Source organism: Mycteria americana, chromosome 8 (genome assembly GCF_035582795.1).
Source record: "Mycteria americana isolate JAX WOST 10 ecotype Jacksonville Zoo and Gardens chromosome 8, USCA_MyAme_1.0, whole genome shotgun sequence".
Lineage (NCBI taxonomy): Eukaryota > Metazoa > Chordata > Aves > Ciconiiformes > Ciconiidae > Mycteria > Mycteria americana.
Window position 1 is genome coordinate 20,475,648 of NC_134372.1, and position 25,833 is coordinate 20,501,480.

The following is a 25,833-nucleotide window of genomic DNA, read 5'->3' on the forward strand; positions in this document are numbered from 1 at the left end:
GTGAAGGAGATCATTCTCAGAAAATGCACAGCCAAGTGCACTCTGCCATTACCAAACCCACATATAGGATTGGAGCAGGGCTACACTGTGACAGAACAAAGCACATAGTTTCACACATAAGACACCCACAGTTGCAGACCTAGATGGCACAAACAGCTCTTGGGAGCAGCAGTTGCTGTGAACATGCACATCCTTAGCCCCACGTGCCCTCAAAACTTCCAGGGAACCATGCTGGTCACATAATCTAAATACATGTCAGCCTGCCATTACCTGCGACAAATAAAAGCTCTGCCACTTAAAAAAACCCAACAAAACAGGACCTGGACCCACGCACAATGAATTTGTAACCACTTGGCCACTTGTGGAAGACCCACGTCCACACAACCAGCCAGATGAAAGCCCCATCGGCTGGCCTGCTGTACCATACTCCACTATCCTCCCCATAAACAGCCACAGCATAGTTAGTATCCCTAGAGCCCACTAACTCCCTTGCTGAAAGCAAAGCACTGAATTTTTGGTTGGAACTCCTCAGTCCACCTGAAGTCAGGCAGCTTAACACTCCAAATTGCTGTTAAGATGCCCCCTGCACACCTGCCTCCCCCACCATGGCACACGAAGTATGCTGTAGGCTGGGCACATAACGCATTGCCTCCTATCTCCTCCTACGGCTGCACTGGTCCCTTCCTCACCTCCTTTTATGCCCAGGCCAAAATGCTTCAAGCTCCCTCTCACTTTACAGTTGTATCACTCACTACTCTTTAAAGTTCCCCCCTGTCCACTTCAATGGGCTAGGCTGATTTACTCTAAAGTGGAAGCTGCTTCCAGTCTTTCTTGCTAGGACTGCTAGAGAGAGCTCAGTGTCTGAAGCAGTCTTGGTCCTTTCCAGTCCCCAACTTAAAGGAAAGTTCACAGGATGAAGACTTGTAGCCTTCCTTAATAGCTTCTCATAATTAGGAGACTGCCTAGAGTGCCAGAAAAAAAAAAAAGAATCCTTTCCTCCCTCCTAAATATCTGAGCTGTCCAGACAAGGCAGCTGTAAAGTTTGCTTTTTCTTTCCAGCTGACTACACACACAGAGTAATAGAGAGGAAAAAGGAGAGACAGAGAAACATATTGTGGCAAGGAGACTGCACCTCCTTGGAAGACTTGGCTGCTAGAAGCAGCAGTGGGCAACTGCTGCTCTGAGTCTACAGCCTGTTTCAGAAGGTTGAGCCCAAGCATGAAGTGCCTGAAGGTGAAGTCCCACTGCTACTGCAGATCACAGCAGGACACCAGGCATCTCCTGAGTGCAGCAGTGATACTCTCAGAAGGGATGGACCCTAATCTGACACAAGATACCTTCTTTTTGCATGTGACTGGAGCACAAATTCCACAAAGCTGCTGCCACTACAGCTGGCTGACTGCTCCACCCCAGGAGCTCTCACAAGCAGTTAACATAATTGCATTCTCCACCAAAGGCCAGGATACCAAGGACTCCATGTTGGACACATTTCTGCTTTTATTTTAAAAAAATCCAGAATGGATACAGTAAGTTTTTTTTATCAAGGAAATTGTTTTACCATAAGCAGAGAACAGACATAGGATGGAGCAGAAGGCTCAGACAAGCAAAGTGTTTAACTTCCACATAGCCTCTTTTGTAAGAAATAATGTTACAGCTAAATTTGAAGTAACCCCTCTCCTGGAGAACAAGGGTACTAACCTAGCTGCAGACCTGAATGTTCTCTAGCAATGTAACCAGCCTTCTCATCGCTGTTCACAGGTCTTATTACGTGCTCACAAGTACTCAGATCCACAAGGAGGGTCCATACAGGTGTTATTCTCCTCCCAGTTCCAGCAGGACTTCCATCTCCACCCTTCAATTTAGTGACATGGTTTCCAAACTTTGATATCAGATTTAGTACACCATTGTGTCAAGTATCAGAAATAAATGATCAGCGAGTCCCCAGGTGCCTCAGTTGAATACCACGGGGCCAAACACTTAGAACTCCATCTGGCACGAAATTAGCTTTCATCAAGTGACAATTTATCTTCAAATTACAATTATCTAGCAGACACATCACTAAGTTTATACATTAAAGAATTTTATATATAGAATACTGCAAAAACACAGTAAGTCTGAATTCTGCCCTTTGCTGCTCAGGAAGGTCCCTTCTCTCCCAAGCATCAAGAAAAACCGACCTCTTCTTCATACTCTAGTCAAGGCAAGACAGAGACTTCTTATTGCTTCTCTTCCTTCTGATCCCCTGGACTTCCAGAACCCTCTCGTTCGGAGGCCATCTGTGAAGGAGTTGGCTTATTAGTTGTAGTAACAACAAAATGCTTCTCCTAGACATTTTTTTTCCTAGCTAGCTGCTTAGGTTAGTTCTAGACTGAAGAAACCCTTCCCTCAGTGAAAAGGGTAATTGTCCCCTGGAGAATGGAAACAATCTTCATCTCTGCATGACTGCCACTAAGAGGGAGGAAATTATCTTCTCATTATTTACTCTTTCCCAGTGGATGTAACAAGCTTACATTGCAGCACTGAACGTTTTCAGTTTGACATCAGAAAAGCAGCTTTCCACCATAAGGAGAGCTTAGCACCACCAAGGTCACCTGGGCAGAGCGTGCCACTTCCATCCTGGGAGACTTCCCTGGACAGGTGAAATACGTATCTGCCAGGGCTCGAATGGGTGGGCCTTCCACTGGAAGGGAGATTGAGAAGAAAATCCTGATGGCCTTACTACTGTAATTTAAGGTAGACTGAACAGAAAACCTGTCATACAATCACCCTTAAAATAAGTCCAGATGTTACTTTACTTCTTTAGGCACTCTACACACCTAGGGGAAAGCCCTACCCATGCTCTTCTTGATGCCCCTTATTAAGAGCTTCTAGTACTTTTTCATACAACACTATACAGAAACGTAACGCACTGCCTGGGACGCAGGCTACAAGATTTCAGGCCTTCAACTCTACCTGACTTTCTACAGCAAGTGTCACTCAGAGGGAGCTGCACTGAGACTCAGCCCTACCTCCAAGCACAGCTCTTACCTAAATGTTTGGTGTCCTGACTCACCCCTCCCCATCCGAGAGCTATAAAAATGGAAGTGACTGTGAACCTACCTTCTTGTATGCCATTTCAAAGAGTTTCAGGGAAGCCTGCTGCAGGCTGCTTGCTGCCTGCCTGATGTTTTCTCCTGTTTCAGCATCTTTACGAGCCAGAAGTTCCCTCATTTTAGCAATTTCTTCCTTTAATTTGTTGCACTGCAAATAAGTCACAAAAAACCATGATGAAATCCTGCACTTCATTCACTGAGAATCTCGTTCCTTTAATTTCACCCACCTATTGGCCACAGCAAAACTACCTTTTTTTGCCAGAAGCCATGAAGTTAAGTCTCAAACTGAGCCATACAGTCTGCAGGGACTAGGACTGTGCTCCATTCCCAATGGGCACTTGTCCACTTCACAAAATGTGCCACAGTTGGCATTAATCGGTCCCCTTGTTTGCCATCTCAGTAGAGGCGCCAAGGACAGAAAACCCTGCAGAGACTGAACAGCCCGCCAAGGATGAGAGCTGCTCTCCCTGGCACACCTCACCAGTGAGTCAGTCACCCTGGGAGCCAGGGTAAAGGGAAAAGAAAGCTGGTTTTCATATTTATTTAAGATATATTCATATTCATATGTCAGAAAACCAACAAGTAAGGCTGTTCACCACCCTGTTTAATCCCTTTGTTGCACGTGGGAGAAGGAACAGAGAGGCAAACCAAAGCAATACGGTCTCATCCCAGCCCCTGTAACCATCTGTCAAATGCTCCACACAGTCTGGCATTTCTCTGTCATACTGGCATGCTGCTGGAGAGGCAGGCCCAGAGAATCAAGGTTACTAGGGGACAGCTGTGCCAGCAGTGCTTGCTCAGCAGCATTCGCAGTCAAAACGTGGACAGAGTTCTCATTCAGACCCACAGGAAGGGGAAGGCAATCAATGCCTTCTGTGTCAGGCCACCATCTCCACCCAGACAGCACCAAGCTTCTTCCAAGCTCTGCTACCCACTCTCCCTTGGTATTCCTCAAAAGACATTAGAGGGAACAGTCCTTGCAAGGAACAAGGATTTAGGCTCTGTGCTCCTTTGAGAGGTAACTCCAGTGATCATAATACCAAACACAGAGACAGCCAATATCCATCCTAGAGAGAGGAGCTGGGCTGAAAAACAGCATTTAAACTGATCAGAGGCTACTTATCAGTAAACTATAATCTTATTCCCTCAAACGCCTCAGAGCCCCTAGGAGCCCTTTTATTCTGCTTCTGAGAGTTGGTAACTTGGAGATTGGGATTGTGCAATCCGTTTTAAACTTGGCTTTTGAAATTCATAATACAGAAATTAAACTGTCACTTAGAATGGTATGAAAAGCACTTTTGATACTAAATATCCACTTCACTCCAAAGATAGGAGAAAAATTGGAGTTAAGCGGATACAGTGATTTTCATTACCTCCAAGTTCTTGGGTGCTGGGTTTGTACTACCGAGGCTGCCAGGACTGCACAGCAGCTTTGCCTTTGTACATCTGCTAATACACTGGTAGGCACTGTTCATAATATCTAGCTTTTAAACAAAACTCTCCTCTCACACAGGCCACAGTACAGTTCTTATCAAATCACCACAAGGCCAAATCAAGGACGTAATTCATGCAGAAACCTTTCATTAACAGCTTCCCAGGCTCTTCGATCTTCAGTGACACTGAACTCGCACTTCAAAATAGGATATTTGCTATTATCCAAACCATGTTCTTCTAAGTATGTCCTTACATCCTCCCATCAGCCACACTCATCCCACTCATCAAGTGCAAAAACCAGAAGAGTTGATGACTGTGCCATCTTTCCACAGCATGGAAATACACACAGAGTCGGTGCTACTGGCCAGAGCCAGCTATGAGTTAAGTGAGAATTTGAGCAAAGATATAGTAAGGAATCTTACCTCCTTTACTGTTACGGGATCAGAAACTACCTACCTCATCTGCTGGCAGCTGATCCTTGAACTCCTCCATCTTAGACTCAGTATCATGGATGATGCCTTCGGCCATGTTTACAGCTTCCACACGTTCCTGGGTAAGAAAGCTCATAAGGGCTTACTGCATACATCACTGGCAATACAAGTTGTGTACATATGAACTAGCAGCTGACACTTCTTCCCCCAACCTGCCAAATACCATTCTAGGTCCCACCCAGGGTCCTTCTTAATGGCAAGGTGGGAAGAAATGCAAGCAAACCATTTCTAGATGCATTCTGACACCAGAAAGCCCAAACAGGCAGTCTATGCAAGGCGGTCCTCGTGCTTTCAGACTCGGCAAATCCCACTTCCCTGGAAGTCGAGAGGCAAGTAATGCAGCACTACCATTGGCACACTGGAAAAGCCAGCAACTGCAGAGACAGGACAGCTGTCCACTGTGCTCCTTAGGAAAGCAACAGAACTTTCGGAAAATATTCTTAAGCTTCTTCAGCAACAAGGGCAGAGACAACTAAAATACTGGGTTGTTTTACTCGTGCCCCCTTATTACAAATGCTTGTAGCATCTCAACAGTGGAAAAACCCCACTGTGCTAAGTAAGAAATACCAGTTCCTAACATTACTGTTGTAAAGACAACCAACAGGGGACAGAGTAGCCTGTAAGTACAGAGGAGTGGTAGTCCTGCTGAGACATAATTCAGTCCCAGTGCCAACATGAACTATTTCACCAGCAACGGTCTCTGGGACACCCAGCTCTCTCCATCTGGAAGAACAGTCTACCTAAACAAGGGTGTGATAATATTCTCAGGAGGCTAACCACTTACAGTAGAAAGCTGATGAAAAGTAATTTCATTTCTACACTAAGTCTTCACTCTTTGTGGGATGTCAAAGTCTACAGCAGGATGCCAAGTCCAGCAGAGTGATAACTCTGTTTATACATTCATGATGCTTCCATGGTGGTAAAACCATGATCAGAAAGGTGTAACGAGGGAATTTTGACAATTATGGTTATGCAGGTCAAGTAAAGAGACAGAGAAGTACTAGTTAAGAAAGCAACCTAATCACCTTCATCTGATAGGTCACTGGACAGAGATGAGTGCCACTTCAGGACTACAACAGGGAAGAACTTATTCAGTGATTTAAGATACAAAGTCAAAGTAAGGCAACAGGAAAAAGTTTTCAGTGCAGCCTCTGCAAGTACTAGGCCGCCACCTACACTTCATGGCAATGATGCAGTTATTTAAACAGTGGGACTGTCAGACTGTCAGGACTAAAGGCATTCTCTCCTTTAGTCCTCCTCTGATCCCTTCACTACTGAGGGTGAGATTTACAGCACTGCCTGAACACCTGAGACAGGTTTCTACAGACTAGGAGAACACAAAGCAGATAAATTCAGTGTGCTAGTTTCAGCAATCACTAACTATATGCTGGTGCTGTATCCTGGAGTAGGCCTTCACTGTGTCTGCTTAAAAATCAATCCTCTATATTTAGTAGCATAATTCATTAGTACTACACTCATTAAACCAATTAGTTCCAACCATTAATCCTGTAAGTATCACAGATTCAGTCACTCAACCATGGCAAGCATCAGTCTTTTCTTGACAAAGTCAGTGAGGCTTTCAAACATCTCCTGATAGCTTCATCTGCACTGAGGGGAAGTACTGCGTTCAGATGAATGCAGCATTCAAGATGCCACAGTGAGATTTTAAGCACTATGGAAAGCAGCTTCCCACTTACGAAGGAAGAGGCTGAGGTGCAGCTTTGCTTGGCAGGTTCTATAATTTAAGCTTTAAAATAAACTCAGGGAAAGTAGCTTAAGCATCCCTGTACTGCTTCCATTTAAATGGAACATCACTGTGAAAACCCAGCTGTAGTAGGCCAGCTTTAAATAAACAGCCAAGATAACAGGCAGGTGGACAGTAAAGAGCATTGATGACAAAAAACATAACTAGAGCTGAAAAGCTGTTTACTCATCAGTAATAGGCAGGTGACTTTGCTTACTGCTGCCTCCATTTCCCACTAATTCCTCAGGGAGGAATTAAAATGCTAGTGACACAGGGCAAGTTACCCAACCCAAATCCAAATCCATGTTCTTGCACACATGTTCTTGCAACTTTGGAATGTAAACTGAATATAAGGAAGCAAACAGATATTTGGTTAACTGCACAAGCAAGCAGTGCAAGACTATGCAGATGAAAACCTACAGATCCTTCAAGGTGGGCACAGTTAATAGCACAGAACGGCAATAACTGGCAGGTACACTACTAGCTGGAAGATACCGTAACTATCACTTTACCTTTCTTCGCCTGTCTTCCTCTGCGTATTTCTCTGCATTCTTCACCATGTTCTCAATTTCATCTTTGCTAAGGCCACCAGAAGACTGGATGACAACTGCATTAGAGAAGAAGCATTAATAAAGAATGTGCTCTCATCTTTGTGGAGATTATTATTTCCCAAACCCTCTCAATGGCAGCGGCCTTGCTCAGGGACTCTGCACCTGTGAAGACCGCATGGACAGTACAAAGACAGCCAGTCTTTGAAGAGACAGTGATGCTGCTGGCAAGATAAAAGCCTGACATCTTAGATCTATGAACTCCCCAGCTCTACAAGTTACTTTGACCATTCTTCAGTTACTCGTCCTGGAAAGTGAATGTGCACACAAAGACCGCAAACCAAAGAGGCATTCTAGCAGGTTAAAATCACAAAACTGAAAAAAAAAAAACCCAAAAAACACCCCCAAAACCAAAACAAACACCCCCCACCCTGGAAAAAAAAAACCCAACATCCAAACAGAAAGTCATTTTACCAGGGCACAGAGATTCCTTTCACTGTTGGAAAGCAGCCCAGGCCGGTAGCAGGATAAGACAACACTCCCCACCCAGCTCCTCACGCTGCCCTTAATAAGTGAACACCGCGTGATTCTATGGGCAGGCTCTTAAAGGTCCCCCCCTTTTTTTTTCTCCGTTAGTGCCAAAAAGTAGTAGTCTAGACTAAAGCTGATTTCTACAGTAAAGCATAATTTCATTGCGAAAGAGAGGACCAACACCCTGGATATCACAAAGTCCAAAAAAGGGTATACTAAGATCTTCATTAGAAATAACGAACTATGTTTCCTACATAGTATTTGTCAATGATACAAAACCCTGAACAAGAGACACACACATGTCCTTTGGACGCAGATGTGGGATAGGCAGTTCAGCTTTGTAATTAGGACCACATTTGCATACAGACAGGCAGCTAAAAAATTCTGGTTGCCTATTATCAGGAGATGGCTATTGAGAGGCAGAAGGCTGCCATGCACTGAAAGTCTACAAGGAAATCGAAGTAACAAGCAGTGTATCTTTGGTAACAAATTTCTGCCAAAAGCCAAACAGCATGATTAAGAAGAGCATATACCTTCAAACTGCCAATACAGAGTTAATATTTTTCTTAACTGGAGCATGCATTTGATTGCTCAAGTGGTTGCCTCCAAGAAACAACTGAAGGGCAGTATAGAGGCTTCCCAGTTAGAGGCACAAAAGAGATCTATTTTGTATCACGGGAACCTACAAATGCTTCAAATTAATTTTCTGAGCCCACAACAGAGCTTTAGAAAATGTCAACCGTGTCGTTAATTACCCCAGAACACTGGGCCTACCATTTCATTGCACTACAGAGCAAAATATACTGACAGCTTGAAGTCCCCAAGCCTCCTACCATTTAGAGATGTTTCCAGCCTAAATGGATGAAAATGAACAAGGTGGTTACACAAAATACCTGCTGCTTCAAAATACTTGAATTTCGAGAACTTTGTAATGGAGTAATTAGAAATAAACAGGGGCTCGGCACAGGGCTGATCTGTTCAACTGTACTTGACATGCCCTGAATTCAACAGAGATCTTCCTAATTCAATTTCTCCCTTAAAAGCTGGCACCTTCACCCAGGCAGTCTCAAACAGACAGCAATCTCTTCATGAGTTAGCAGAGGGCACTCCCAAAGGAACAGCATGCCCAGGAGCACAGCTCAAGAACAACTCGTACAAGGTGCTGGATTTCCAAACCCTGATTTCTGTCCTTTCAGGGTAACATAGGGCAGAACATCACTGCTCCGAGCTCCTCAGCGACACAGGATACCCCTGTAAGCAGCAGGACCACTGCTCCAAAGACACCTGTGAGCCCTCAGGCAACCTGTATGCCCAGCACCAGTCTGGGGACTAAGGCACAGCTGATACATACAGGAAACCCCAGGAAACAGATGCACTCTGCTGAAACATTGCTATAGCAATCACAGCAGACTGCAAGACCAAGAAAGGACTATCATACAGTGCAAAATGACTTGGAATGTAGTAAAACCCTTCCAGTGAGGACTTTGTTGACCTTGGTATAGGCAGATGCTTCATCTCTGCCTGATGTGCAAGGAGAGAGCATCCATTGGTGGCAATCTCTGTCAGCAGGTTAACAGAGAGGGCAACAGAGTGCTATGTGTTTACAGAGGCTTTAGTTCCTTAAAATGAAACTACAGGTCAGTGGTCACTTCTTCCCTTCCCTATTTCATTCTGCAGTAACCCTTTGCCCTCCCTTCCAGAGAGGGCACTTAGACTAAGATGACTTCAGCTGCATCTATGCTGCACTGGCTGATTAATTAAGTAACTCTTAATCAAGTAACATGCATCATAGTCCCCACCCCTGGACTGTGGGATGCTCATCAAGGCAGCACTCCATTACCTTTGGAGTCACCTAGTGTTACCTTCAGTGCCCAGCATGCTATGGCACCTTCACTGCTCCACACATTTCCTCCTCATCCCTGGGGAGCATCCCAGAGCACTTACTTTGCTGTTCGCGTCCAGTGCCTTTATCCTTGGCTGACACATGAACGATACCGTTAGCATCAATGTCAAAAGTGACCTCAATTTGGGGTACTCCACGCGGTGCTGGAGGAATCCCAACCTGAGAATGAAAAGCACTTAGCCATTAGCTCCCACACAGACATGAGTTCAGGGCATTATGAGGCTCCAGTGTTGGGCACATTATCTTGGTGATCTATCAGTTGAATCAACTATTAACTAACCCTCAGAGCTCAGCCCTCTAAGTGCCTGTTGGCATCATGTGGTGAATTAGGAATATCTAGATTTAACAGGATAGAGATTTCTACCCAGGAAAATTGCACAGAAACCACAAGAGGTAGCCCCCAAGTTTGGTTTGGAGGTGGCACAGGGTCTGCTTTATTGCTAACCAAGCCACTCTTCCCCTCCAGGACATGACAGGATGCACTCTTTTCCTCAGTTCTGGACACGACTGGACTTCACTGACTACCTCCGAGGCTACCATATTAAGAGAGTGACAGGCTATACAGCTTCCTGCAAAAGGATGGCTCTTCCTAGCAAGAGCAAGTTTGGGCAGTTGTAACAGTGCCAAACTTTGCCAACGCTGACCAAACCTATTCTGCGTAGGGAGCTGGTTAGTCAGCCACACACTGCACACATGAACCCCTGGAGCACATCTGCTCTCCAGTAAGTAGGGCATTTCCACAGGCTTTCACAGGAAAGCAGTATTGGGCTAGAAATGGGTTACCCTAGGGACTGCAGGGTAACGTGGAGCCTGCTCCAAGTCATGTCTTTGCAACACCAGAGGAAAGGCCCGCATTCAGGTCACCTGCTGCACAGGCCTGGTACTATAGAGCTCTTTTTGCTCTTTGCACCCAGAAGTGGAGAGGGCCCTTCCAGGTGATCAAGCCCTAAAGCTACAGTATCCCCTGTGCCACGTAAGACTGCTTAGAAACTCTGAGCTCCATCTTAAACACTAGTTGCTCCCCTGCCACTAAAAGGCTGTCCCAGGATCAGGCTATGCCTTTAGAGACTCCTTTTTTACAACAAATAGGGTCAGATGTCTTCTGTAAGATGACTCCCCTCCAACACTCTTCAGGGGTCAACTGAAATGGAGGACACTTTGAACTTCTCAAAGAAGGTTAAGTCTAAGGTCATGAATACTGAGTAGCCAACATACCAACGTGAACTGGCCAAGAAGTTTGTTGTCACTAGCCATCTCTCTCTCCCCCTGGCATACTTTAATCTCCACTTGAGTCTGCCCATCAGCAGCTGTAGAGAACACCTGTGGAAAAGGAGCAGAAAGTTACTGGATAGCTAGTAAATTGCAACAACTTAATGGATGCAGTTACAAGCTGACTAAACAGCAGGGAAAGGAACAGAGAAGCTACTTCGAAGAGATAAAGAATCATTAAATGCTTGTCGTTCCCCTGCTCCTCTTACAAAACACTGAGGCAACAGAGACTAGCAACAGCCAAGCTCACTGGCATCTTGTCCTATATGCACTTGAACACACGAAAACTGGCAATGGCACGCCAGCAGCAGGCTCCAGTGGCAACCAGCTGCATTACCACAACATTTCCTCCTGAAGCAGCAGGGCTCCTGCCCCAACCCCACAACCCAGAGAGAACGTGTTATCAGTAAGAGTGCACACTAGCAGACCCAGACAAGGCAAAGTGAAGGAAAGGACCACACCCAAGTCTACTAGGGCCTCACAACACAGGGAAAAAAAAAATCCCTTCTGAGGTATGCCACCCAAGAAAGGTGGTCTCAAATGGGTGTGGTGCTCAGTTACAGAAGGTCTCCACACAATTCTTCTTCAGAATGATGTGTTGACAGTTACATCATGGCACACACACTGCAATCATGACCAGGCCACAAACATCCTGGAGTATCTTGGCACACTAACTCAACTTACCTCCCCTCTTGGGCATACTAATAATCAACAGAGATAGTCTGTGGCTGACATTAAATCTGATTTCTACGTGGCTTCTCTTTGCTAGATGAGGAGACAAGACTAACTACTGGGATGCTTTGGGTAGCCTTCAATGGGTGTTTGAGACCACTACAAAAGACCCACCCATCTGGAGTCAATTTGTACCTGGCTCTTCTTAGTTGGTATGGTAGTATTCCTGTTGATGAGCTTTGTGAAGACACCTCCCAGTGTCTCAATCCCCAAGGAGAGGGGAGTTACATCCAGCAGCAGCACATCAGTAACGTCACCAGCTAACACACCACCTTGAATAGCTGCACCAATAGCAACGGCTTCATCAGGATTAACTGCTTTGCTAGGAGCACGGCCAAACAAATCCTGTACAGTCTGCTGCACCTGAATGGAGAGAAAGCACAGCTCGTATGCAGAGTGAACCATTACCGCCCAGTGCTGTGGCCATAAGAACACGCCAGCCATGGCTAAAGGTTTATATCTTTATGCTTCTGCTACCACATAACCCTGTGGCATGATAGAAATATTAAGTGTCAGGTTTGTGACCGCTCCCTAACTCCCCATCTTCCACGCACCCTGTTAAATGCACTCATTTCAGTCTAGACAACCCTTCCTCTGGAGACTTTCTTGCAACCAAGTTTGCCAGCTGCGAGTCAACCTACATCGGGTCCTTTCATGTAGCCCAGCCATATTCAGAAGGGATCGCTCCATGCTTATCAAGCAGAAGTCAAGGACTGCTCCCCAGGAATTTGTACAAGCCAGTACTGGGCAGAACACAACTGTCAAGGACCGTACAGCTGGAGGCAGAGTGCAGGGAAGGTAAAAAAAAATCAGAAGGACAGTCTAGTCATCTTGTTTGTGTGTAATAAGGGGGGGAGAGGGGGAGGAGAGGGAAGGAAATTGTATGAAGGACAGTATTTTCAAACTCTTTATTTAATGGGCTGTTTCACCAGAGAGTAGATTTGCTATGTCAGCAGACAGTCTGAGCTGCATTATTAGCTTTTCACTGCTCTGCCCTTTCGGAAGAACGTGCTCATGATTACAACAGATTTATTGCTGAAGTATCCGGACAGGAATGCAACAAGGTGTCTGCACCAGAGCACAGCTCAGTAGTACACTCCTCCACCTTACAAGAGAAGGGTGTGGGATTTTGTTCCCACTCAAAGCTTCCCTGCTCCCCAGCTGCACCCAACAGGTACACATCGGCACAGGTGAGCACAATGTGCCTGGAAAACTGCTGTAAGCAAATGTCCAACTCCTCTGCACATAAGCCAAGAGACAACTGCTGGGAGTGTTCATTACAGAGAAAGACACTCTATGTATGAGCATGTAATTAAGTGCAAGTCTTTCCCTCTGGAGGCATATTTTACAGTACAAAAGAAACATTACTTCTAACCACCCACTGTACGTTTCCTGGAGCACTGGCCACGTGAACGCTCCAAAAAAGGCACGATTTCACCCTCCTAGCAGGGTGAAATGAACACAACAATGTACATGAGAGAAGGCTCTGTGCTGTGTGTAACATGCAGGCACTGATCTCTGAGCCAGGGCTGTAACTACAGGCACTCAGGAAAGCATTATGTAAGCTCAAAGCCACAGATGCTGGGGGTTATAAATAGGGCATAAAAAAGTAAAAATAATTAAAAAAAATATATCAATATTTAAGTACTGTCTCCCATCCCCAAAGCGTACATGATGTTTCAGGAAGGGCTTCCTCACTTCTAGAATTGTTTTTCATCCCTTTATACGTAGCTAACCACACCATTTTTCTTTTATCCAGCTGGAACAGCAGGGACTTTGGAAAGGTATAGCACAGTTACTCCACTTGAGCTTTGGCCAGAACAGCAGCTTCTGTTTACCTTGTTGCTCTGGTTCCCCTGCCTGGGTGACCTTCTGCACACACTAATATCACCTCCAGCCACCAGGCTTATTTGACACTTGGGGAAGAAAAAACCCCAAATCAATCCCAAGCAGGACCATGTACACACCTACTACCCTAGAAGGGACCTGTGAATCCCAAATCTTAACAGCAAATAGTCCAAGCCTGATTGATCCCTATGGAATGAATAAGACTTTGATGATCTCTGTAGAAAAGGACAAGCTGTACCCTTGAAGAGAACAGTGTACATACATATTCAGCTCTGACTTCAGGGAAGCTAAGCAGTAGTTTGCATTGCTACGAACAAGAACGGCAAATCACCAGCAGACAGCACATTATCTGCAAGACTCTGCATGTCAGCAAAGTTACCTGTTGGTGCTTATCACCACAGAATGCAAGGCCCAGGTATTAGGTAACGAGTGTTTGGAACAACCAGTTAAATATGCTTGACAACATCCAGCCTCACACAGGTAGCTGAATACATGCAACCAGTAGGTAACAGAGCCTTTCTGCTTGTGCAATTTCTTCACAGCTAGCTATAACTGCTCTACACGGGAAGAAATCCACTGGAAGGTAACGATTACTGATAGGTTAGTCATTGAAGTGTACCTGTCACACACTGAAATCCATAACAAGAGAAAACTCTCTGTGTATCTGAACGATGCTGTTCATGTTCGGTCTGCATCAGAAAGTAAAGTTGAATTTTCAACTCCTGATACCTCCTGTTTGTCTTTGTAAAGGACAACTCAGCTATAGCCCCCAGATCCAAGCTGAGCTAATTAAACAGGATAAGAGAGCCCCTTGCCACTGTTCTCATGTGACTACTTAACATGTCTGCTCTGCTCCTGGGAGCCTTCAGCTGCTGGAGCTTTGAAGTTACCAGATTCCCAACTTTTCCGTTACAGATCACCCTTAACAGTAAGCACTGGCTAGCTGTGCCAGCTTTGCCCGCAACAGAGACATATCTCATACCTTTGGCATTCTGGTCATGCCACCGACGAGGATGACTTCACCAATGTCACTCTTGCTGACTTCAGCATCCTGCATGGCTTTCTGGCATGGCGCTACTGTCCTTTTGATCAGATCAGCTACAATGCCCTCAAACTGTGAGCGACTCAGCTTCATGTTCAAGTGCTTTGGTCCAGAGGCATCCATAGTAAGGTATGGCAAGTTAATATCAGTCTGCAGCGCAGAAACAGACACAGAGTGAAAAAACAGGAATGGAAAATAAGGCAGCTACATGCAGGTTTCAGATCAAGTTACAGGTTCTGTTCTGCCTGTACTGAAACATTTACGTGCCTGTTCACTCTGCAGCCCAGTCTAAGTGGCAGCAGGCATACTTTTATGTTTGACATTTCAGACAAGAGATAGGAAAATTATTTTGTTACATACCTCATGGTTAGAACTGTTAAGTTCCAATTTTAATATTGTGTTATTTTGAGGTCTTTTACTGTTAAGAAAAACAATTTAATTTCTATCACAGCCAGGAGGTAAGAGCTGAAACATTAGAAGTGACAGCCTTAATCGTCTTCCTTTAGCACAACACAGAAGAAAGCCCATCTTCAGAGTTCTGAAAGATTTTGCCAAATAACTCATGACTGTTCTAAATGCAAACAACTCATGTCTGACATACAGTCCGTTGCCATTTAACACAAACCTCACCAGTGCCAGAAAAATAATCCCCATTTTTCAAGGCTATTTGTGAATGATCTTACAAATTCACATGCTGGATTTTTAAAGCAAATCTTATACTGAAACCATCTTGTTCAAGTGCTGAGTCATGCTGACATCAAAAGATACTACAAATCACAGCAATTAAAAACATTAATGCTGTAAGCTCTAGAGATTAAGTTTACACAACAAGAACTAAACCCATGTTACTGACTAGAGGTGTGCATTCACTTTATAAATAGCATGGTCAAAAATATTAGGGGAAAAATAGGGCCGAAAGCAAGTTGTTTTCTCTTCACTGCTAAAGAGTTAAGGAATTTAGTTTTTCGTGGTATGAACAGACTGTATTTGCCAACTCTCAAGCTAGTAAAACAGAGCCTGCTATGTCTCTGGCAGAACTATGCATCCATTGTGACTGGCCTAAACTCCTTGCTATGAGCTCCCCGCTGGCCAATAAAAAGACCACCATAAAAAAAAGTTTATTCAGAACCTAGAAACTGGCAGAGTCCCCATTTCAATTACTATATAATTGATGTTAATTTCACTTAGGCAAGACTATTACACCCCCAACTTGCTGCTTCTCCAGCTCCTTATTCAGTAGTGAATAAAGGACATGCTAGAATGCACTAATATACAAAGCAGATGGAAAAAATAAAAGGGGGTATATGTTGCCCATTGTCTAGACAACTCTTCTGCAGGCAAATAAGTAAAGATTCTTTATAGAAATTATTTCTTGTTATTAGACAAATTAGCTGTTTCAGTGGAATGAGTAGCACCGGGGTGCTACTCATTCCAAGGTTTTGGAACTGCTTGCACAAAGCAACAAATGCTTCCAGTAACCCAGCAGTACTAGCTGCAGCTAAATTCCCTGATGCCCATCATACTTCTGAAATACCTAATAAATTGGGAACAAGGTCACATTCCCTGCAAGACAAGAAAACATGGTGCCAGAAGAAAGGCAAAAGCCAGCACCCACTAACATTCTCAGCTTCTGACAATTAATTGTGCTCCTAAACAGTCTACCCTGCTAAAGGAGTGTTAAAGTGATGTCATTTGGTTACACAGAAGCTTGTTCTGCCACCACAAGAAAAAAGGAGCAATTTCATAGAGCTTTGTAAACAAAAATAATGCAAAACTCAGCGTACCAAAATGTTTTACTGGACTGCTTTGAACCCAGCAACCTACCTGCACAGATGACGAAAGCTCACACTTCGCTTTCTCTGATGCTTCTCTCACCCTCTGAAGGGCCATGTTGTCTTTAGTCAGGTCAACACCCATCTAAGTAACAAACAATATGGGTTAACAGACTCTCAGCTTTTGCGTAAGAGTCACGGAGTGCTTTTCTTTGTTGCAGTTCACCTTCCTATCACTCTTGACTGTAAAGATGTTTGTAGAAATACAGCCCGATATGTGCACTTCTGCTGATCTCTCTCACTTCTAGCAAACATATTTAGCATTTCAAAAACATTTGCTAGCCCTCTCTGCTCTGGAAGTGATTATACAGTAAGTTACAGATTAAAGCTTGGAAAAGCTGGTGCATGACAGAATATAAAGGCAAGACTGAATTAGCAAAGGAGTTGGAATTACATTCCAGTTTCCTACAGCCAACCCTGTATTGTATGCATCTGTGCTGACATGTTCAAACGGACCACAGATTTTTATTATTAAAAGTAAGAAGACTATGTGTAGGATAGTTGTGCTACATTAGAGGAAAAAAGGCAGAAGTCCCGCTATTTTGTCTTCCAGGAGAGGAATATTCCACCTCAAGAAAACAAGTGTAAGAACTGGAAGCCAGGCTAAAAGGTGTCTTTAACACTCCTAAATTTCAACTGTGCCACAGATTACAAACCAAGTCATAATAATTTAAGAAAATTCCCATCCTTCCATAGAAGTCAAGCAAGGCTGAAAAACAGCTAACACAAGACTGAATTCTGATGAGATACCTTACCTCTCTCTTAAACTCTTTAACAATGTACTGTAGCAAAGCCTGGTCAAAATCTTCTCCACCTAAGAAAGTGTCACCATTCGTGGACTTCACCTCAAAGACTCCCTTCTGGATTTCCAAAATGGAAATATCGAAAGTGCCACCACCCAAATCATAGACTGCAATACTACAAGAACAGATACAGAAAAACATTACTTTCTAGGCAAAGTTGTGTGGCTCAAAAATCATTCTCCTCAGCAGATGAGGTGTGCAGAACTCACGTTGCTGCCCACAAAGTTAAAAGCCTTCTCTAAAGACAGCAGCAAACAAATTACACACAGTACGTATTCCTTGAGCACTCCAAGTCCATGTGGAAGTCTTCTCTGAAAGACGTGCTGCACAATGCTTAACCTTGCCTGTTATTTCAAAGAGGGCAGTTCCTTCTTCTTCAAATAAATACACATGCGCATCCAACGACAAGGGCAGGGACACCAGAACCATTATGAAACATGTTTTTCAAAATGTGAGGCTTTCACAGCCCTATAAGCTACATCAGATTTACAAAATCTGTAGCAAACCCCCTGCATTTACATAACCACCCTTGACAGTGTCAGAAGGCTGAATGCAGTCAGGGAAGAAGATGGAAGCTGTGGGTATCAGGCACCAAACCTCAGTGTACCTCTTGTGCTACACTTCAGCACCAATGGTGACAGCCTCTCACCCAGCTGTCCTTAGCCACACCTATCGCTGCTACCAGTAGGTAAGATAATTATCAAAGCTGAGTGTCAATTTAATTACGTTGTAGCTGCAAGTTATGATCTCACTTTCCTTAACAAGTTTGGTTGGCATAGAACAGAGATGACATTACATAGCACTGACTCAAGGCTGTGAATCTACTTCGGCAGAATTCCAATCATTTTAAAAAACAGAAAGCGGAAGATGCATTTACAAAGCAAATTACAGCATGCTTATTTAAGAGAGGGTAGGTGTTATAAACAGGCACTTACACTTTGTCTTCAGACTTGTCCAGACCATAGGCAAGTGCAGCTGCTGTTGGCTCATTAATCACCCTCAAAACATTCAAGCCAGCAATCTGCCCAGCATCTTTCGTAGCCTGAGGAACAAAAAAAGAGGAATAGTGCTGACTACTGAGAGAAACTAAACGCAATTTATAAGCCTGAAAATCTTACAGCTTGGTGATTACCTGTCTCTGAGAATCATTGAAGTAAGCAGGGACTGTGATCACAGCATTCTTTGCTGAATGTCCCAGGTAATTTTCTGGAGGAAAAAGGAGACAAAACAGAAAGTTATCCTTATAAGATAAGAATACCACCAAGTTATTATTATGTAGTTTGAAATAATTTTCCTCAACTGAGGACAGAAGACAGGTTTGCTGCTCAAGAACCTGCTGCTTTCTGGGAAGATGCAGAGGGAGCTGTGCAGAAATCAAGTCCTTCCACATAACATGGAATAGTTTGTAGGCTTCTGACAGAAGAGCAAGCACCTCCATAATTCAGTAACTGGATGCCACCAGTGAGTGAGAATTCACCTGAGAGCTTAACTTTTCTTTTTAGTGTGCGAGACTGAAATTGTTTTCCATTTCTTTGGAGTGTTCAACATGTGATGTACTTAAAACTTACTCACTTTCGTCCTGTTTCCAGAATCTGCTGTATGAAACGTTTATATAGTACAAATAATGTAGATATACCACCTTAACAAGCATTTGAGACAGCAAGTCAGGAAAAATATGTATTACAACCTAATTTAAGGTCACAAACTTCTCTCTCTCTCTCTCAAAAAAAAGAGAAAGATGTAAACAAACACAGATTCAGACCTGCTAAAAAATAAGAATGTGCATGATGCAGTGAGAACGCACAGACAGGATTTATGCCTATGCGTTACCCCTGCACAGATGTCACACACTGCATTATTGTGTTGCTTGCAAAGCCAGATCATTCCATAGTTGAATTCATGTAGCATCCAGGGCAAAAACCAACAGACCTACAGGAAGAAGACCCTTGCTTAAGGCAGAGGAACACCATCCTCAGAGTAAGTCAGATTCATCACATCTAGATGCTCACATACCATGTACTCATATTTTACTCCTGGGTGAAGCTTTAACAAGCGTCCAGGACCTAACACTGAAAAAAACCAAATCTTTGGATGAAGCTTCAGTAACAACCTTTAGTCCTGCCCTCCAAACACTTATCACTGCATGCATAACATTTGCCAAATGAGGCTGCGGAAGGCAGCTACTGACTATTATCTCTATGTATTATACTCAGTTTCCCCAGAAACCACATTAGGAATTGAAAAGGAGAAGAAAAAAAAAATTATCCAGGCCAATGGATATTTTCCCTTAGTGAAGATTTAAAGTCATCACTGGATGAGAAGCTATTCATTCAGCCCAAAAATTGCATCCCTTGAACGCTCCCTTTCTTGCTACATATCCAGCAGCTGAATAACAACAAAGCCACTCAAAACCCTGGCTGCCACAGCCAGTGCTCAGCTGCAGCCTGGGAGGCACAAGGACTGCAGCTTACAAGGAAAAGGAGCTCCCCCTTCTGAGTAAGCGTGCATTCAATTCAATTAAAACTGAGTATCAACTCAATCAGTATTCAATTTTTATAAGAGTATGTTTTAAGTAACGCACTAAGATCTTGCCAAAGATCCGAGATGGAGGTGGGTACTGATCTTCCTTGAGGCTTCGTAACAGCCCATCACTGCACCCTTCCACGATCTGCCCCACACAAGGGCCTGCTATACAAGGATTCCCGTACCAAAAAAGTACCTCTGTGGCTGCTGCTCTTCCATTTACCATGGCCCAGCACCAAGGTCACGCTTGTGCACACAGATGGCAAAGACCAAACTGTACCAACCTGCAGTCTCCTTCATCTTCATTAGTACAAAGGCACCAATCTGGCTTGGAGAATAGAGTTTCCCATGAGCCTCTACCCAGGCGTCACCATTGGAGGCACGGACAATTTTAAATGGAACGTTCTTACTAAGAAACAGAAGAATTCCACAGTCAACTTCCGTATCAGCATATAGCACAAACCCCCTACAATTAGTATCAGCAGACAAACACGTACAACTTCTAGACAAATACTGAACTTGCCAACAGCAGCCTCAGATCCAGGGAGTCCCAGAAGTACCAATACACTACTACTGTTTTTAATCAGCTACATCATTTAATCACAAGCCTTAGGTATGATCATACACCTTTGACTGTAAACATCCTCAAGAATGAGAAAATTTTTCATTGGTAGATGCTGACCATTCTGCACAGCACCAGCAAGGCTTTTTTCTTCTTCTCTGAAAACCTTAAGATGATCAGCAACTAACATACCAAAATACAGCTTGGCCCTCAGAATACAAGCAATGAAACTTTGAGACACGAGAGCGTAACTACTTCACCCAAAAGAGGGTTATATTTTAAAACATAACATGTCACGTTACACAGCATTGTATTTTATGCATTCCTGCTGGTAGTGGAATTGCTCTCCACCCCCACTTACATATCTTTCTTCACTTCAGAGTCATCAAAGCGCCGCCCAATGAGACGCTTGGTAGCGTAGAAGGTGTTATGTGGGTTAGTTACTGCCTGCCGTTTTGCTGGCATTCCAACCAAGCGTTCACCATCGGCCGTAAATGCAACAACTGAAGGTGTTGTCCTGGCACCTTCGGAGTTTTCCAGCACCTATGTAAAAAACATAACAGAATGCCCTCAAAAAACACTGCCTCTGAGAACACTGATTTGGACATTCAACTTTTAATGGTGTTACTGCAAGCTGGTATTCATTTTTTACTTACTTTTGCTTGCTTTCCTTCCATAACTGCCACGCAGGAGTTTGTTGTACCCAAATCAATTCCAATAACGGCACCTTTAATTGCTTCTGAGCTGTAAAGCATTATGGGAAAGACAAAATTACTACTAAAGGAAAATAACTAGATAGCAAAAAAACCTTCTACCCCAAAGACAGGACAAAGTAATTTTTCACTAGATGTTGAAGCAAATACACATTGTATTCTGACCTAAGGTGTTCTCTGACTCTTACACAAGAATTTAACCTTGTGCCTCTATTTTCAATCAGAACCCTTATAGGTAAATCCCCACTTGTTTAAATAAACATACAAAATATTATTCTTCACCAGAATAATCTTTACTACCTATATTGGCAACATCCCTTAAGATTTTGACATATAACAAAGTAGTATCTAATTCTGTCCCTACACAGGCAGGACTTGTTTTGGGTTACTTCTGATATATTCAAACTTGTTTGAAAACATCCACCTGGAGTCAAAATGCTAAAAATAAATTGTACTGGTTTATTTATCATTGCTTAGCACAAACAGAAGACGACACAAAGACAACAAATTACTCAACCCATGCAGGGTTCTCTGAGCCATAGCCAATGATAACCATCTTTTTGATCCTGAGGAGCAAAAAATTAATTTAATTCTGAAAAATGGGAGTGCTTCTTACACAAGACAAATTTGAACCTCCTCCTCCTCCTTTCTAGGAAGAGTGTATTACCCCTTTCAAGGCTAGAGAGAACTCCTGAATCATAGTTTTACCTTATAAACGCAAAGCCATGTTCTGGGATGGAGAAAGCATACTGAAGGCAGAACAAGACCATGTTTATTACCAGCGTATCACCTCCTCACTCCCCAAGATGCTACGTTGCTCTAACTCCAGTTCAAATAACAAAGCAGTGATCTTGGAAAAGTGCAACTGCTCAGTTTCTCTGTACTAACCAGAACTGGGTGGTTTTCCTAACACAAACGGATTTCCCATTCTGTGTCCTGAATCAGCATCAGCCACAAAACATCTGACTAAGTTACACAACTAACTGCTACTCTTTTCCCATTATCTTGCAACAAGAAAAACAAGTGATTAAAATGTATGAGCTGTTTGAAATAAACTTTATCTGTAGTGAAACAGAGTCACAGATTATTCTTGTTTCACACCAGTGTAAAACAATTTGTTCCACCAATGTTTGATGTATTCTGTCTGTTTGCTTTTTGTTTTGGGTTTTTTGTTTGTTTGGGTTTTTTTAATCAAACAAATCTCAACAATCCACATTTTGTGGATGCTGCTGGTGGTGGGAGAAGGGGGAAGAACAATTCTTAAAGTTCCCCTGGAAAAAAAACAAGATATAAAGAAACAGCCTTAGAAAAGTTATATGCATAGGTTCTAGTTTTGTCTCACTGATTTTGCTCTGTTACTCCATCTCTGACTCCAATAATCAGTTCTAGTAGCGGGAAGAAAGTAAATATAAATATCAAACAGCCAAACATGAAAAAACAAGGAAATACTTACGCATATTTTCTGCTGGATGCTGCTCTGAGAACATTTTGACTGAGGCCATTCCAGAATGTCTATAAAATAAAGACATTCTAATGAAAATTTACTTTTAAACATTAAGTGATCTTCAAGCCAAGACTTTCAAAAGGTAGACAACTTCTGAAGCAACACAATCCTACTACAATGTTTTATTTTGAAAAACTCAAGTGCAAACTAAGGAATAATTTGAGAAAGATTCAGCCTGTCATAAAAAAGCCCCAGTTACTACACTTATTCATCTAGCATAACCTGATTTGTGTTGCCAGAACCGAGCTATTTCCCTCATGCAAAACAGTCTACGAATCTGCTACCAGGCAAGACTAAGTTAACTCTAAGTTAACTCTGAACCTTCAGCTTCCAACGAACATTAGCAGATAAACATTAACGCCATTCCTCAAAGTTTTATGCATGGTCAGCAACAAATGACCTAACTACATCCCTTGAAAAATCTGCAGTCGAGATTCTGCAGCAACTCTTAAAAGTTTTTGCAGTGGCCATAACTTTGCACGTGCAAACGAGTATCTCGGAGAACTCTGAAAGCATTATCCTTTTTACTGTTTTAAGAATGAATTTTTAACAAAACATCTTACTACAAACGGGACCACACCAAGACATGAATATCTTGCTAATTCGTCAAGACGCTGGGCCTAGCCGCAATCCACGAGCGGATAAGGGCTCAAGGACCTGGTCAGAGCAGGCCAGCACCGTGTCTAAAGCAGAGCCCTGCTCTGCGCGGGAGACAGCGACGAGCCCGCCCAGTACAGACAGCTGCAGGACTGGGTGTCCGCGCCTGTTCACAAATTGCCTTCAGGTGCCTTTCCCAGCTTGATCTCCGCTGCCATTTTCACACGGGGGTGAGGAACTGAGCAATCTTACTACAAACTTCCTTGAGAACAGGCCCAGGCTGATGGAACACGCTCCCGCTGCGCCATCCCCTCCTCACCCACCGGCTGCCGCTACGCCCCTCACCGCGGTTAACAGTTTTCTTCATAAAACCTACTCGGTACTTGAGACAGACCGACGGGCCAGCGGCGCGGAGCGCGGCCCGGCCCCAGCCCCGGCGGGGCCGGGACCCGCACGCTGACAGCGGCCCCCCGCCGCGGCCCCCCCGCCGTCCCCGCAGACCCCTCCCCGGTCCCCGGCCCCCGGCCCCCCCAGCGCCGCCGACCCCCCCTCGCGCACCTGCGCCAGGCCGGGGGGCGCAGGAGCGGGGGCGCCGCGCGGCAGGAGCAGAGGGAGGCGCGCGGCGGCGCGGCTGGCGCTGAGCATGGCGGGGCGGCGGCGGACCGGGCCGGCGGGCGGACGAGGGTGCGCGCGGTGCCGCGGCTCTTCTGGAAACCTCCACCCACGTGGGCCGCGGGGGGTGAGATTGCGCCGCAGGACCCCGGGCGCGGGCTGCCCCAATGAGCGCCTGATCCTTCCGCTCGCTTTCGGCGCTCCGCTCGGACACCAACGCCCGGGGCACGGCTGCGCGCTGCCTTCCTGAGACCGTGAGAGAGGCCGCTACCTCGGCCGGCGCGGACCGGGGCCAGACACGGGCGCCGAAGGAGCGCACCGCGCACGGGCACGGCTAGGGACAGCCCGGGTCCTGCGGGCGGCCGCGCACTCAAGGTCGGACAGGATAAAACGCAGAGCGATTGCAGCGGCCTTGCGTCAGGGCGGGCGGCGCGCATGCGCCGCTCGCTCTAGTATGCCGCATGCGCTGGGAGAGGGCGCGCGGGCCCATCCTGCTGCGACTGCGCGGGCCGAGCCACGCTGAGGCATGCGCGCGTGCGCAGTAGTGCGCCCGGCGGGGTGTCCGTGTGACCGTGCAGGCCGCGGTCAGTTCGGGGCCTGCAGCCGGGCCGGGCCTTGTGCGTCGGCTGAAACGAGCCTCGGTGCCCCGGAACGTGAGACAGGGCCCACCCTGAAGCTTTCCCCTGCAGGCGGGGGCGAGCCCGGGCCTGCCAGCACAGGGCCCGAGCTTGCACACAGCTCCCAGCGGTGCTGGAGGCACAACCAAAACCGACGCTGTATCAGGTTGGCACATAACAGGCCTCTCTGACTGCAGTGCGTCCTCGTTTCTTCCCCAATCCTGCCAGTTTTATGGCCGTTTTCCAAAGGCACATTCAGCTAAACACCTCTGACAATGGAAAGCAGGGAGCCCAGCACTGGTGCTGCACCGATGCATGCTCAAATGCACTCCCTGCTTCACAGAAGTCTGCATTTTGGTTCGTCCGAGACTACTGGGTTGCATGCAGAAGGTCATTTCACGCAACACCATCTCTCCAGAGGAGGTGGAATGGGCCATGGCTGCCTTTCCCCGCCAGCACTGTGGGTTTGGGATCTGCCTGTGGCTTATGTGGTGGGGAAAGGCAGGGCAGGGTATGGCTCCGTCTGCTCATTGCTGCCTGAGAAGGTTCGTTCTGTACCGTCAGGAGCTATCGCTGGGGCACAATAAATAGCGGCCAATATAACTGAGCCAGGATTATACACTCCTGTGTATACACTCCTGATAACCGTTCGGTCAGATCGTCTTTGCTTACGTAAATACGGAGTCCTGGTATGGGCCACCTCTAATCCAACAAGGTAGGACGGTATGTACAGGTGTCACCCTCTCCCATCACCAGAAAGGGGCAGCAGCCAGCCGTGCTACGCTGCTTTCAGGCTGCTCCTGTGAAGCGCAAGCCTGGGAGAATGACAACTTAATTCACATCACTGACAACTCCCATGCATTGGCAAGGCTGCAATTAAAACACTAACGCACTTAGAAGCGGCTCTTCGGGAGCTCTATCTGTGCCACTCCTCCCCACTCTCCTTTCATCTCTGAGGCGAGAAAGGCAGGCTGTCCCATCCCGCAGCAAACAAGCCCTTCACCCTGGGCTGTGACAGGAGCCCCTCAGACAGCTACCGACAACGGAACAGGCAAATCTGTTTCAGCAGTCTCTGCAGAGGTGGTAAAAACAAGAGAAAGAGGAAATCCTGCTGCTCTGAAGATCTCAAAATCCCCCTCTAGCTGCTTGTGAGAAGACAGATGTGACCTGCAGCGGCCTTGGGTACAGCACCTTGGGGTCTGTCTGACTTTAGGTGTCAGTGCCTGAGTGTCCGCCTTCCAGGCACAGCAATCTCCAGGCAATGAGGGCCCTCAGAACCCTGCAGTGAAAGGCCAGCAGACAAGTTCAGTCTCCACTCCTGAAATGAGATGCTCACCGTCTGCTCACTAAGAGCCACAGCTTTGGGCTTCAAATTGCCCTTAGTTGTTGCCCTCAGCTGCACCACTTGCAGTGTCCTTTGCACCTTCTGCTCCCCC

The 25,833-nt window shown here is 45.3% G+C and overlaps 1 protein-coding gene and 1 non-coding gene across 2 annotated transcripts; both read right to left on the reverse strand.

Moving 5' to 3' along the window:
* Positions 1-1,473: 1,473 nt before the first annotated feature.
* On the reverse strand, positions 1,474-24,148 carry HSPA9 (heat shock protein family A (Hsp70) member 9). Its single transcript, XM_075510057.1, has 17 exons — positions 23,727-24,148; positions 22,521-22,579; positions 21,011-21,098; positions 20,716-20,897; positions 20,077-20,201; positions 18,402-18,475; positions 18,205-18,311; positions 17,222-17,384; positions 16,459-16,551; positions 14,575-14,784; positions 11,880-12,107; positions 10,959-11,063; positions 9,785-9,902; positions 7,274-7,368; positions 4,983-5,075; positions 3,100-3,240; positions 1,474-2,276 (listed from the first exon to the last, which is right to left on the reverse strand). The coding sequence occupies exons 1-17, from the start codon at positions 23,811-23,813 to the stop codon at positions 2,217-2,219; spliced, it is 2,028 nt and encodes a 675-aa protein (XP_075366172.1). The 5' UTR covers positions 23,814-24,148; the 3' UTR covers positions 1,474-2,216.
* On the reverse strand, positions 11,561-11,631 carry LOC142414201 (small nucleolar RNA SNORD63). The gene has a single exon (XR_012776986.1). It is a non-coding gene; the product is annotated as a small nucleolar RNA SNORD63 (small nucleolar RNA).
* Positions 24,149-25,833: the final 1,685 nt, after the last annotated feature.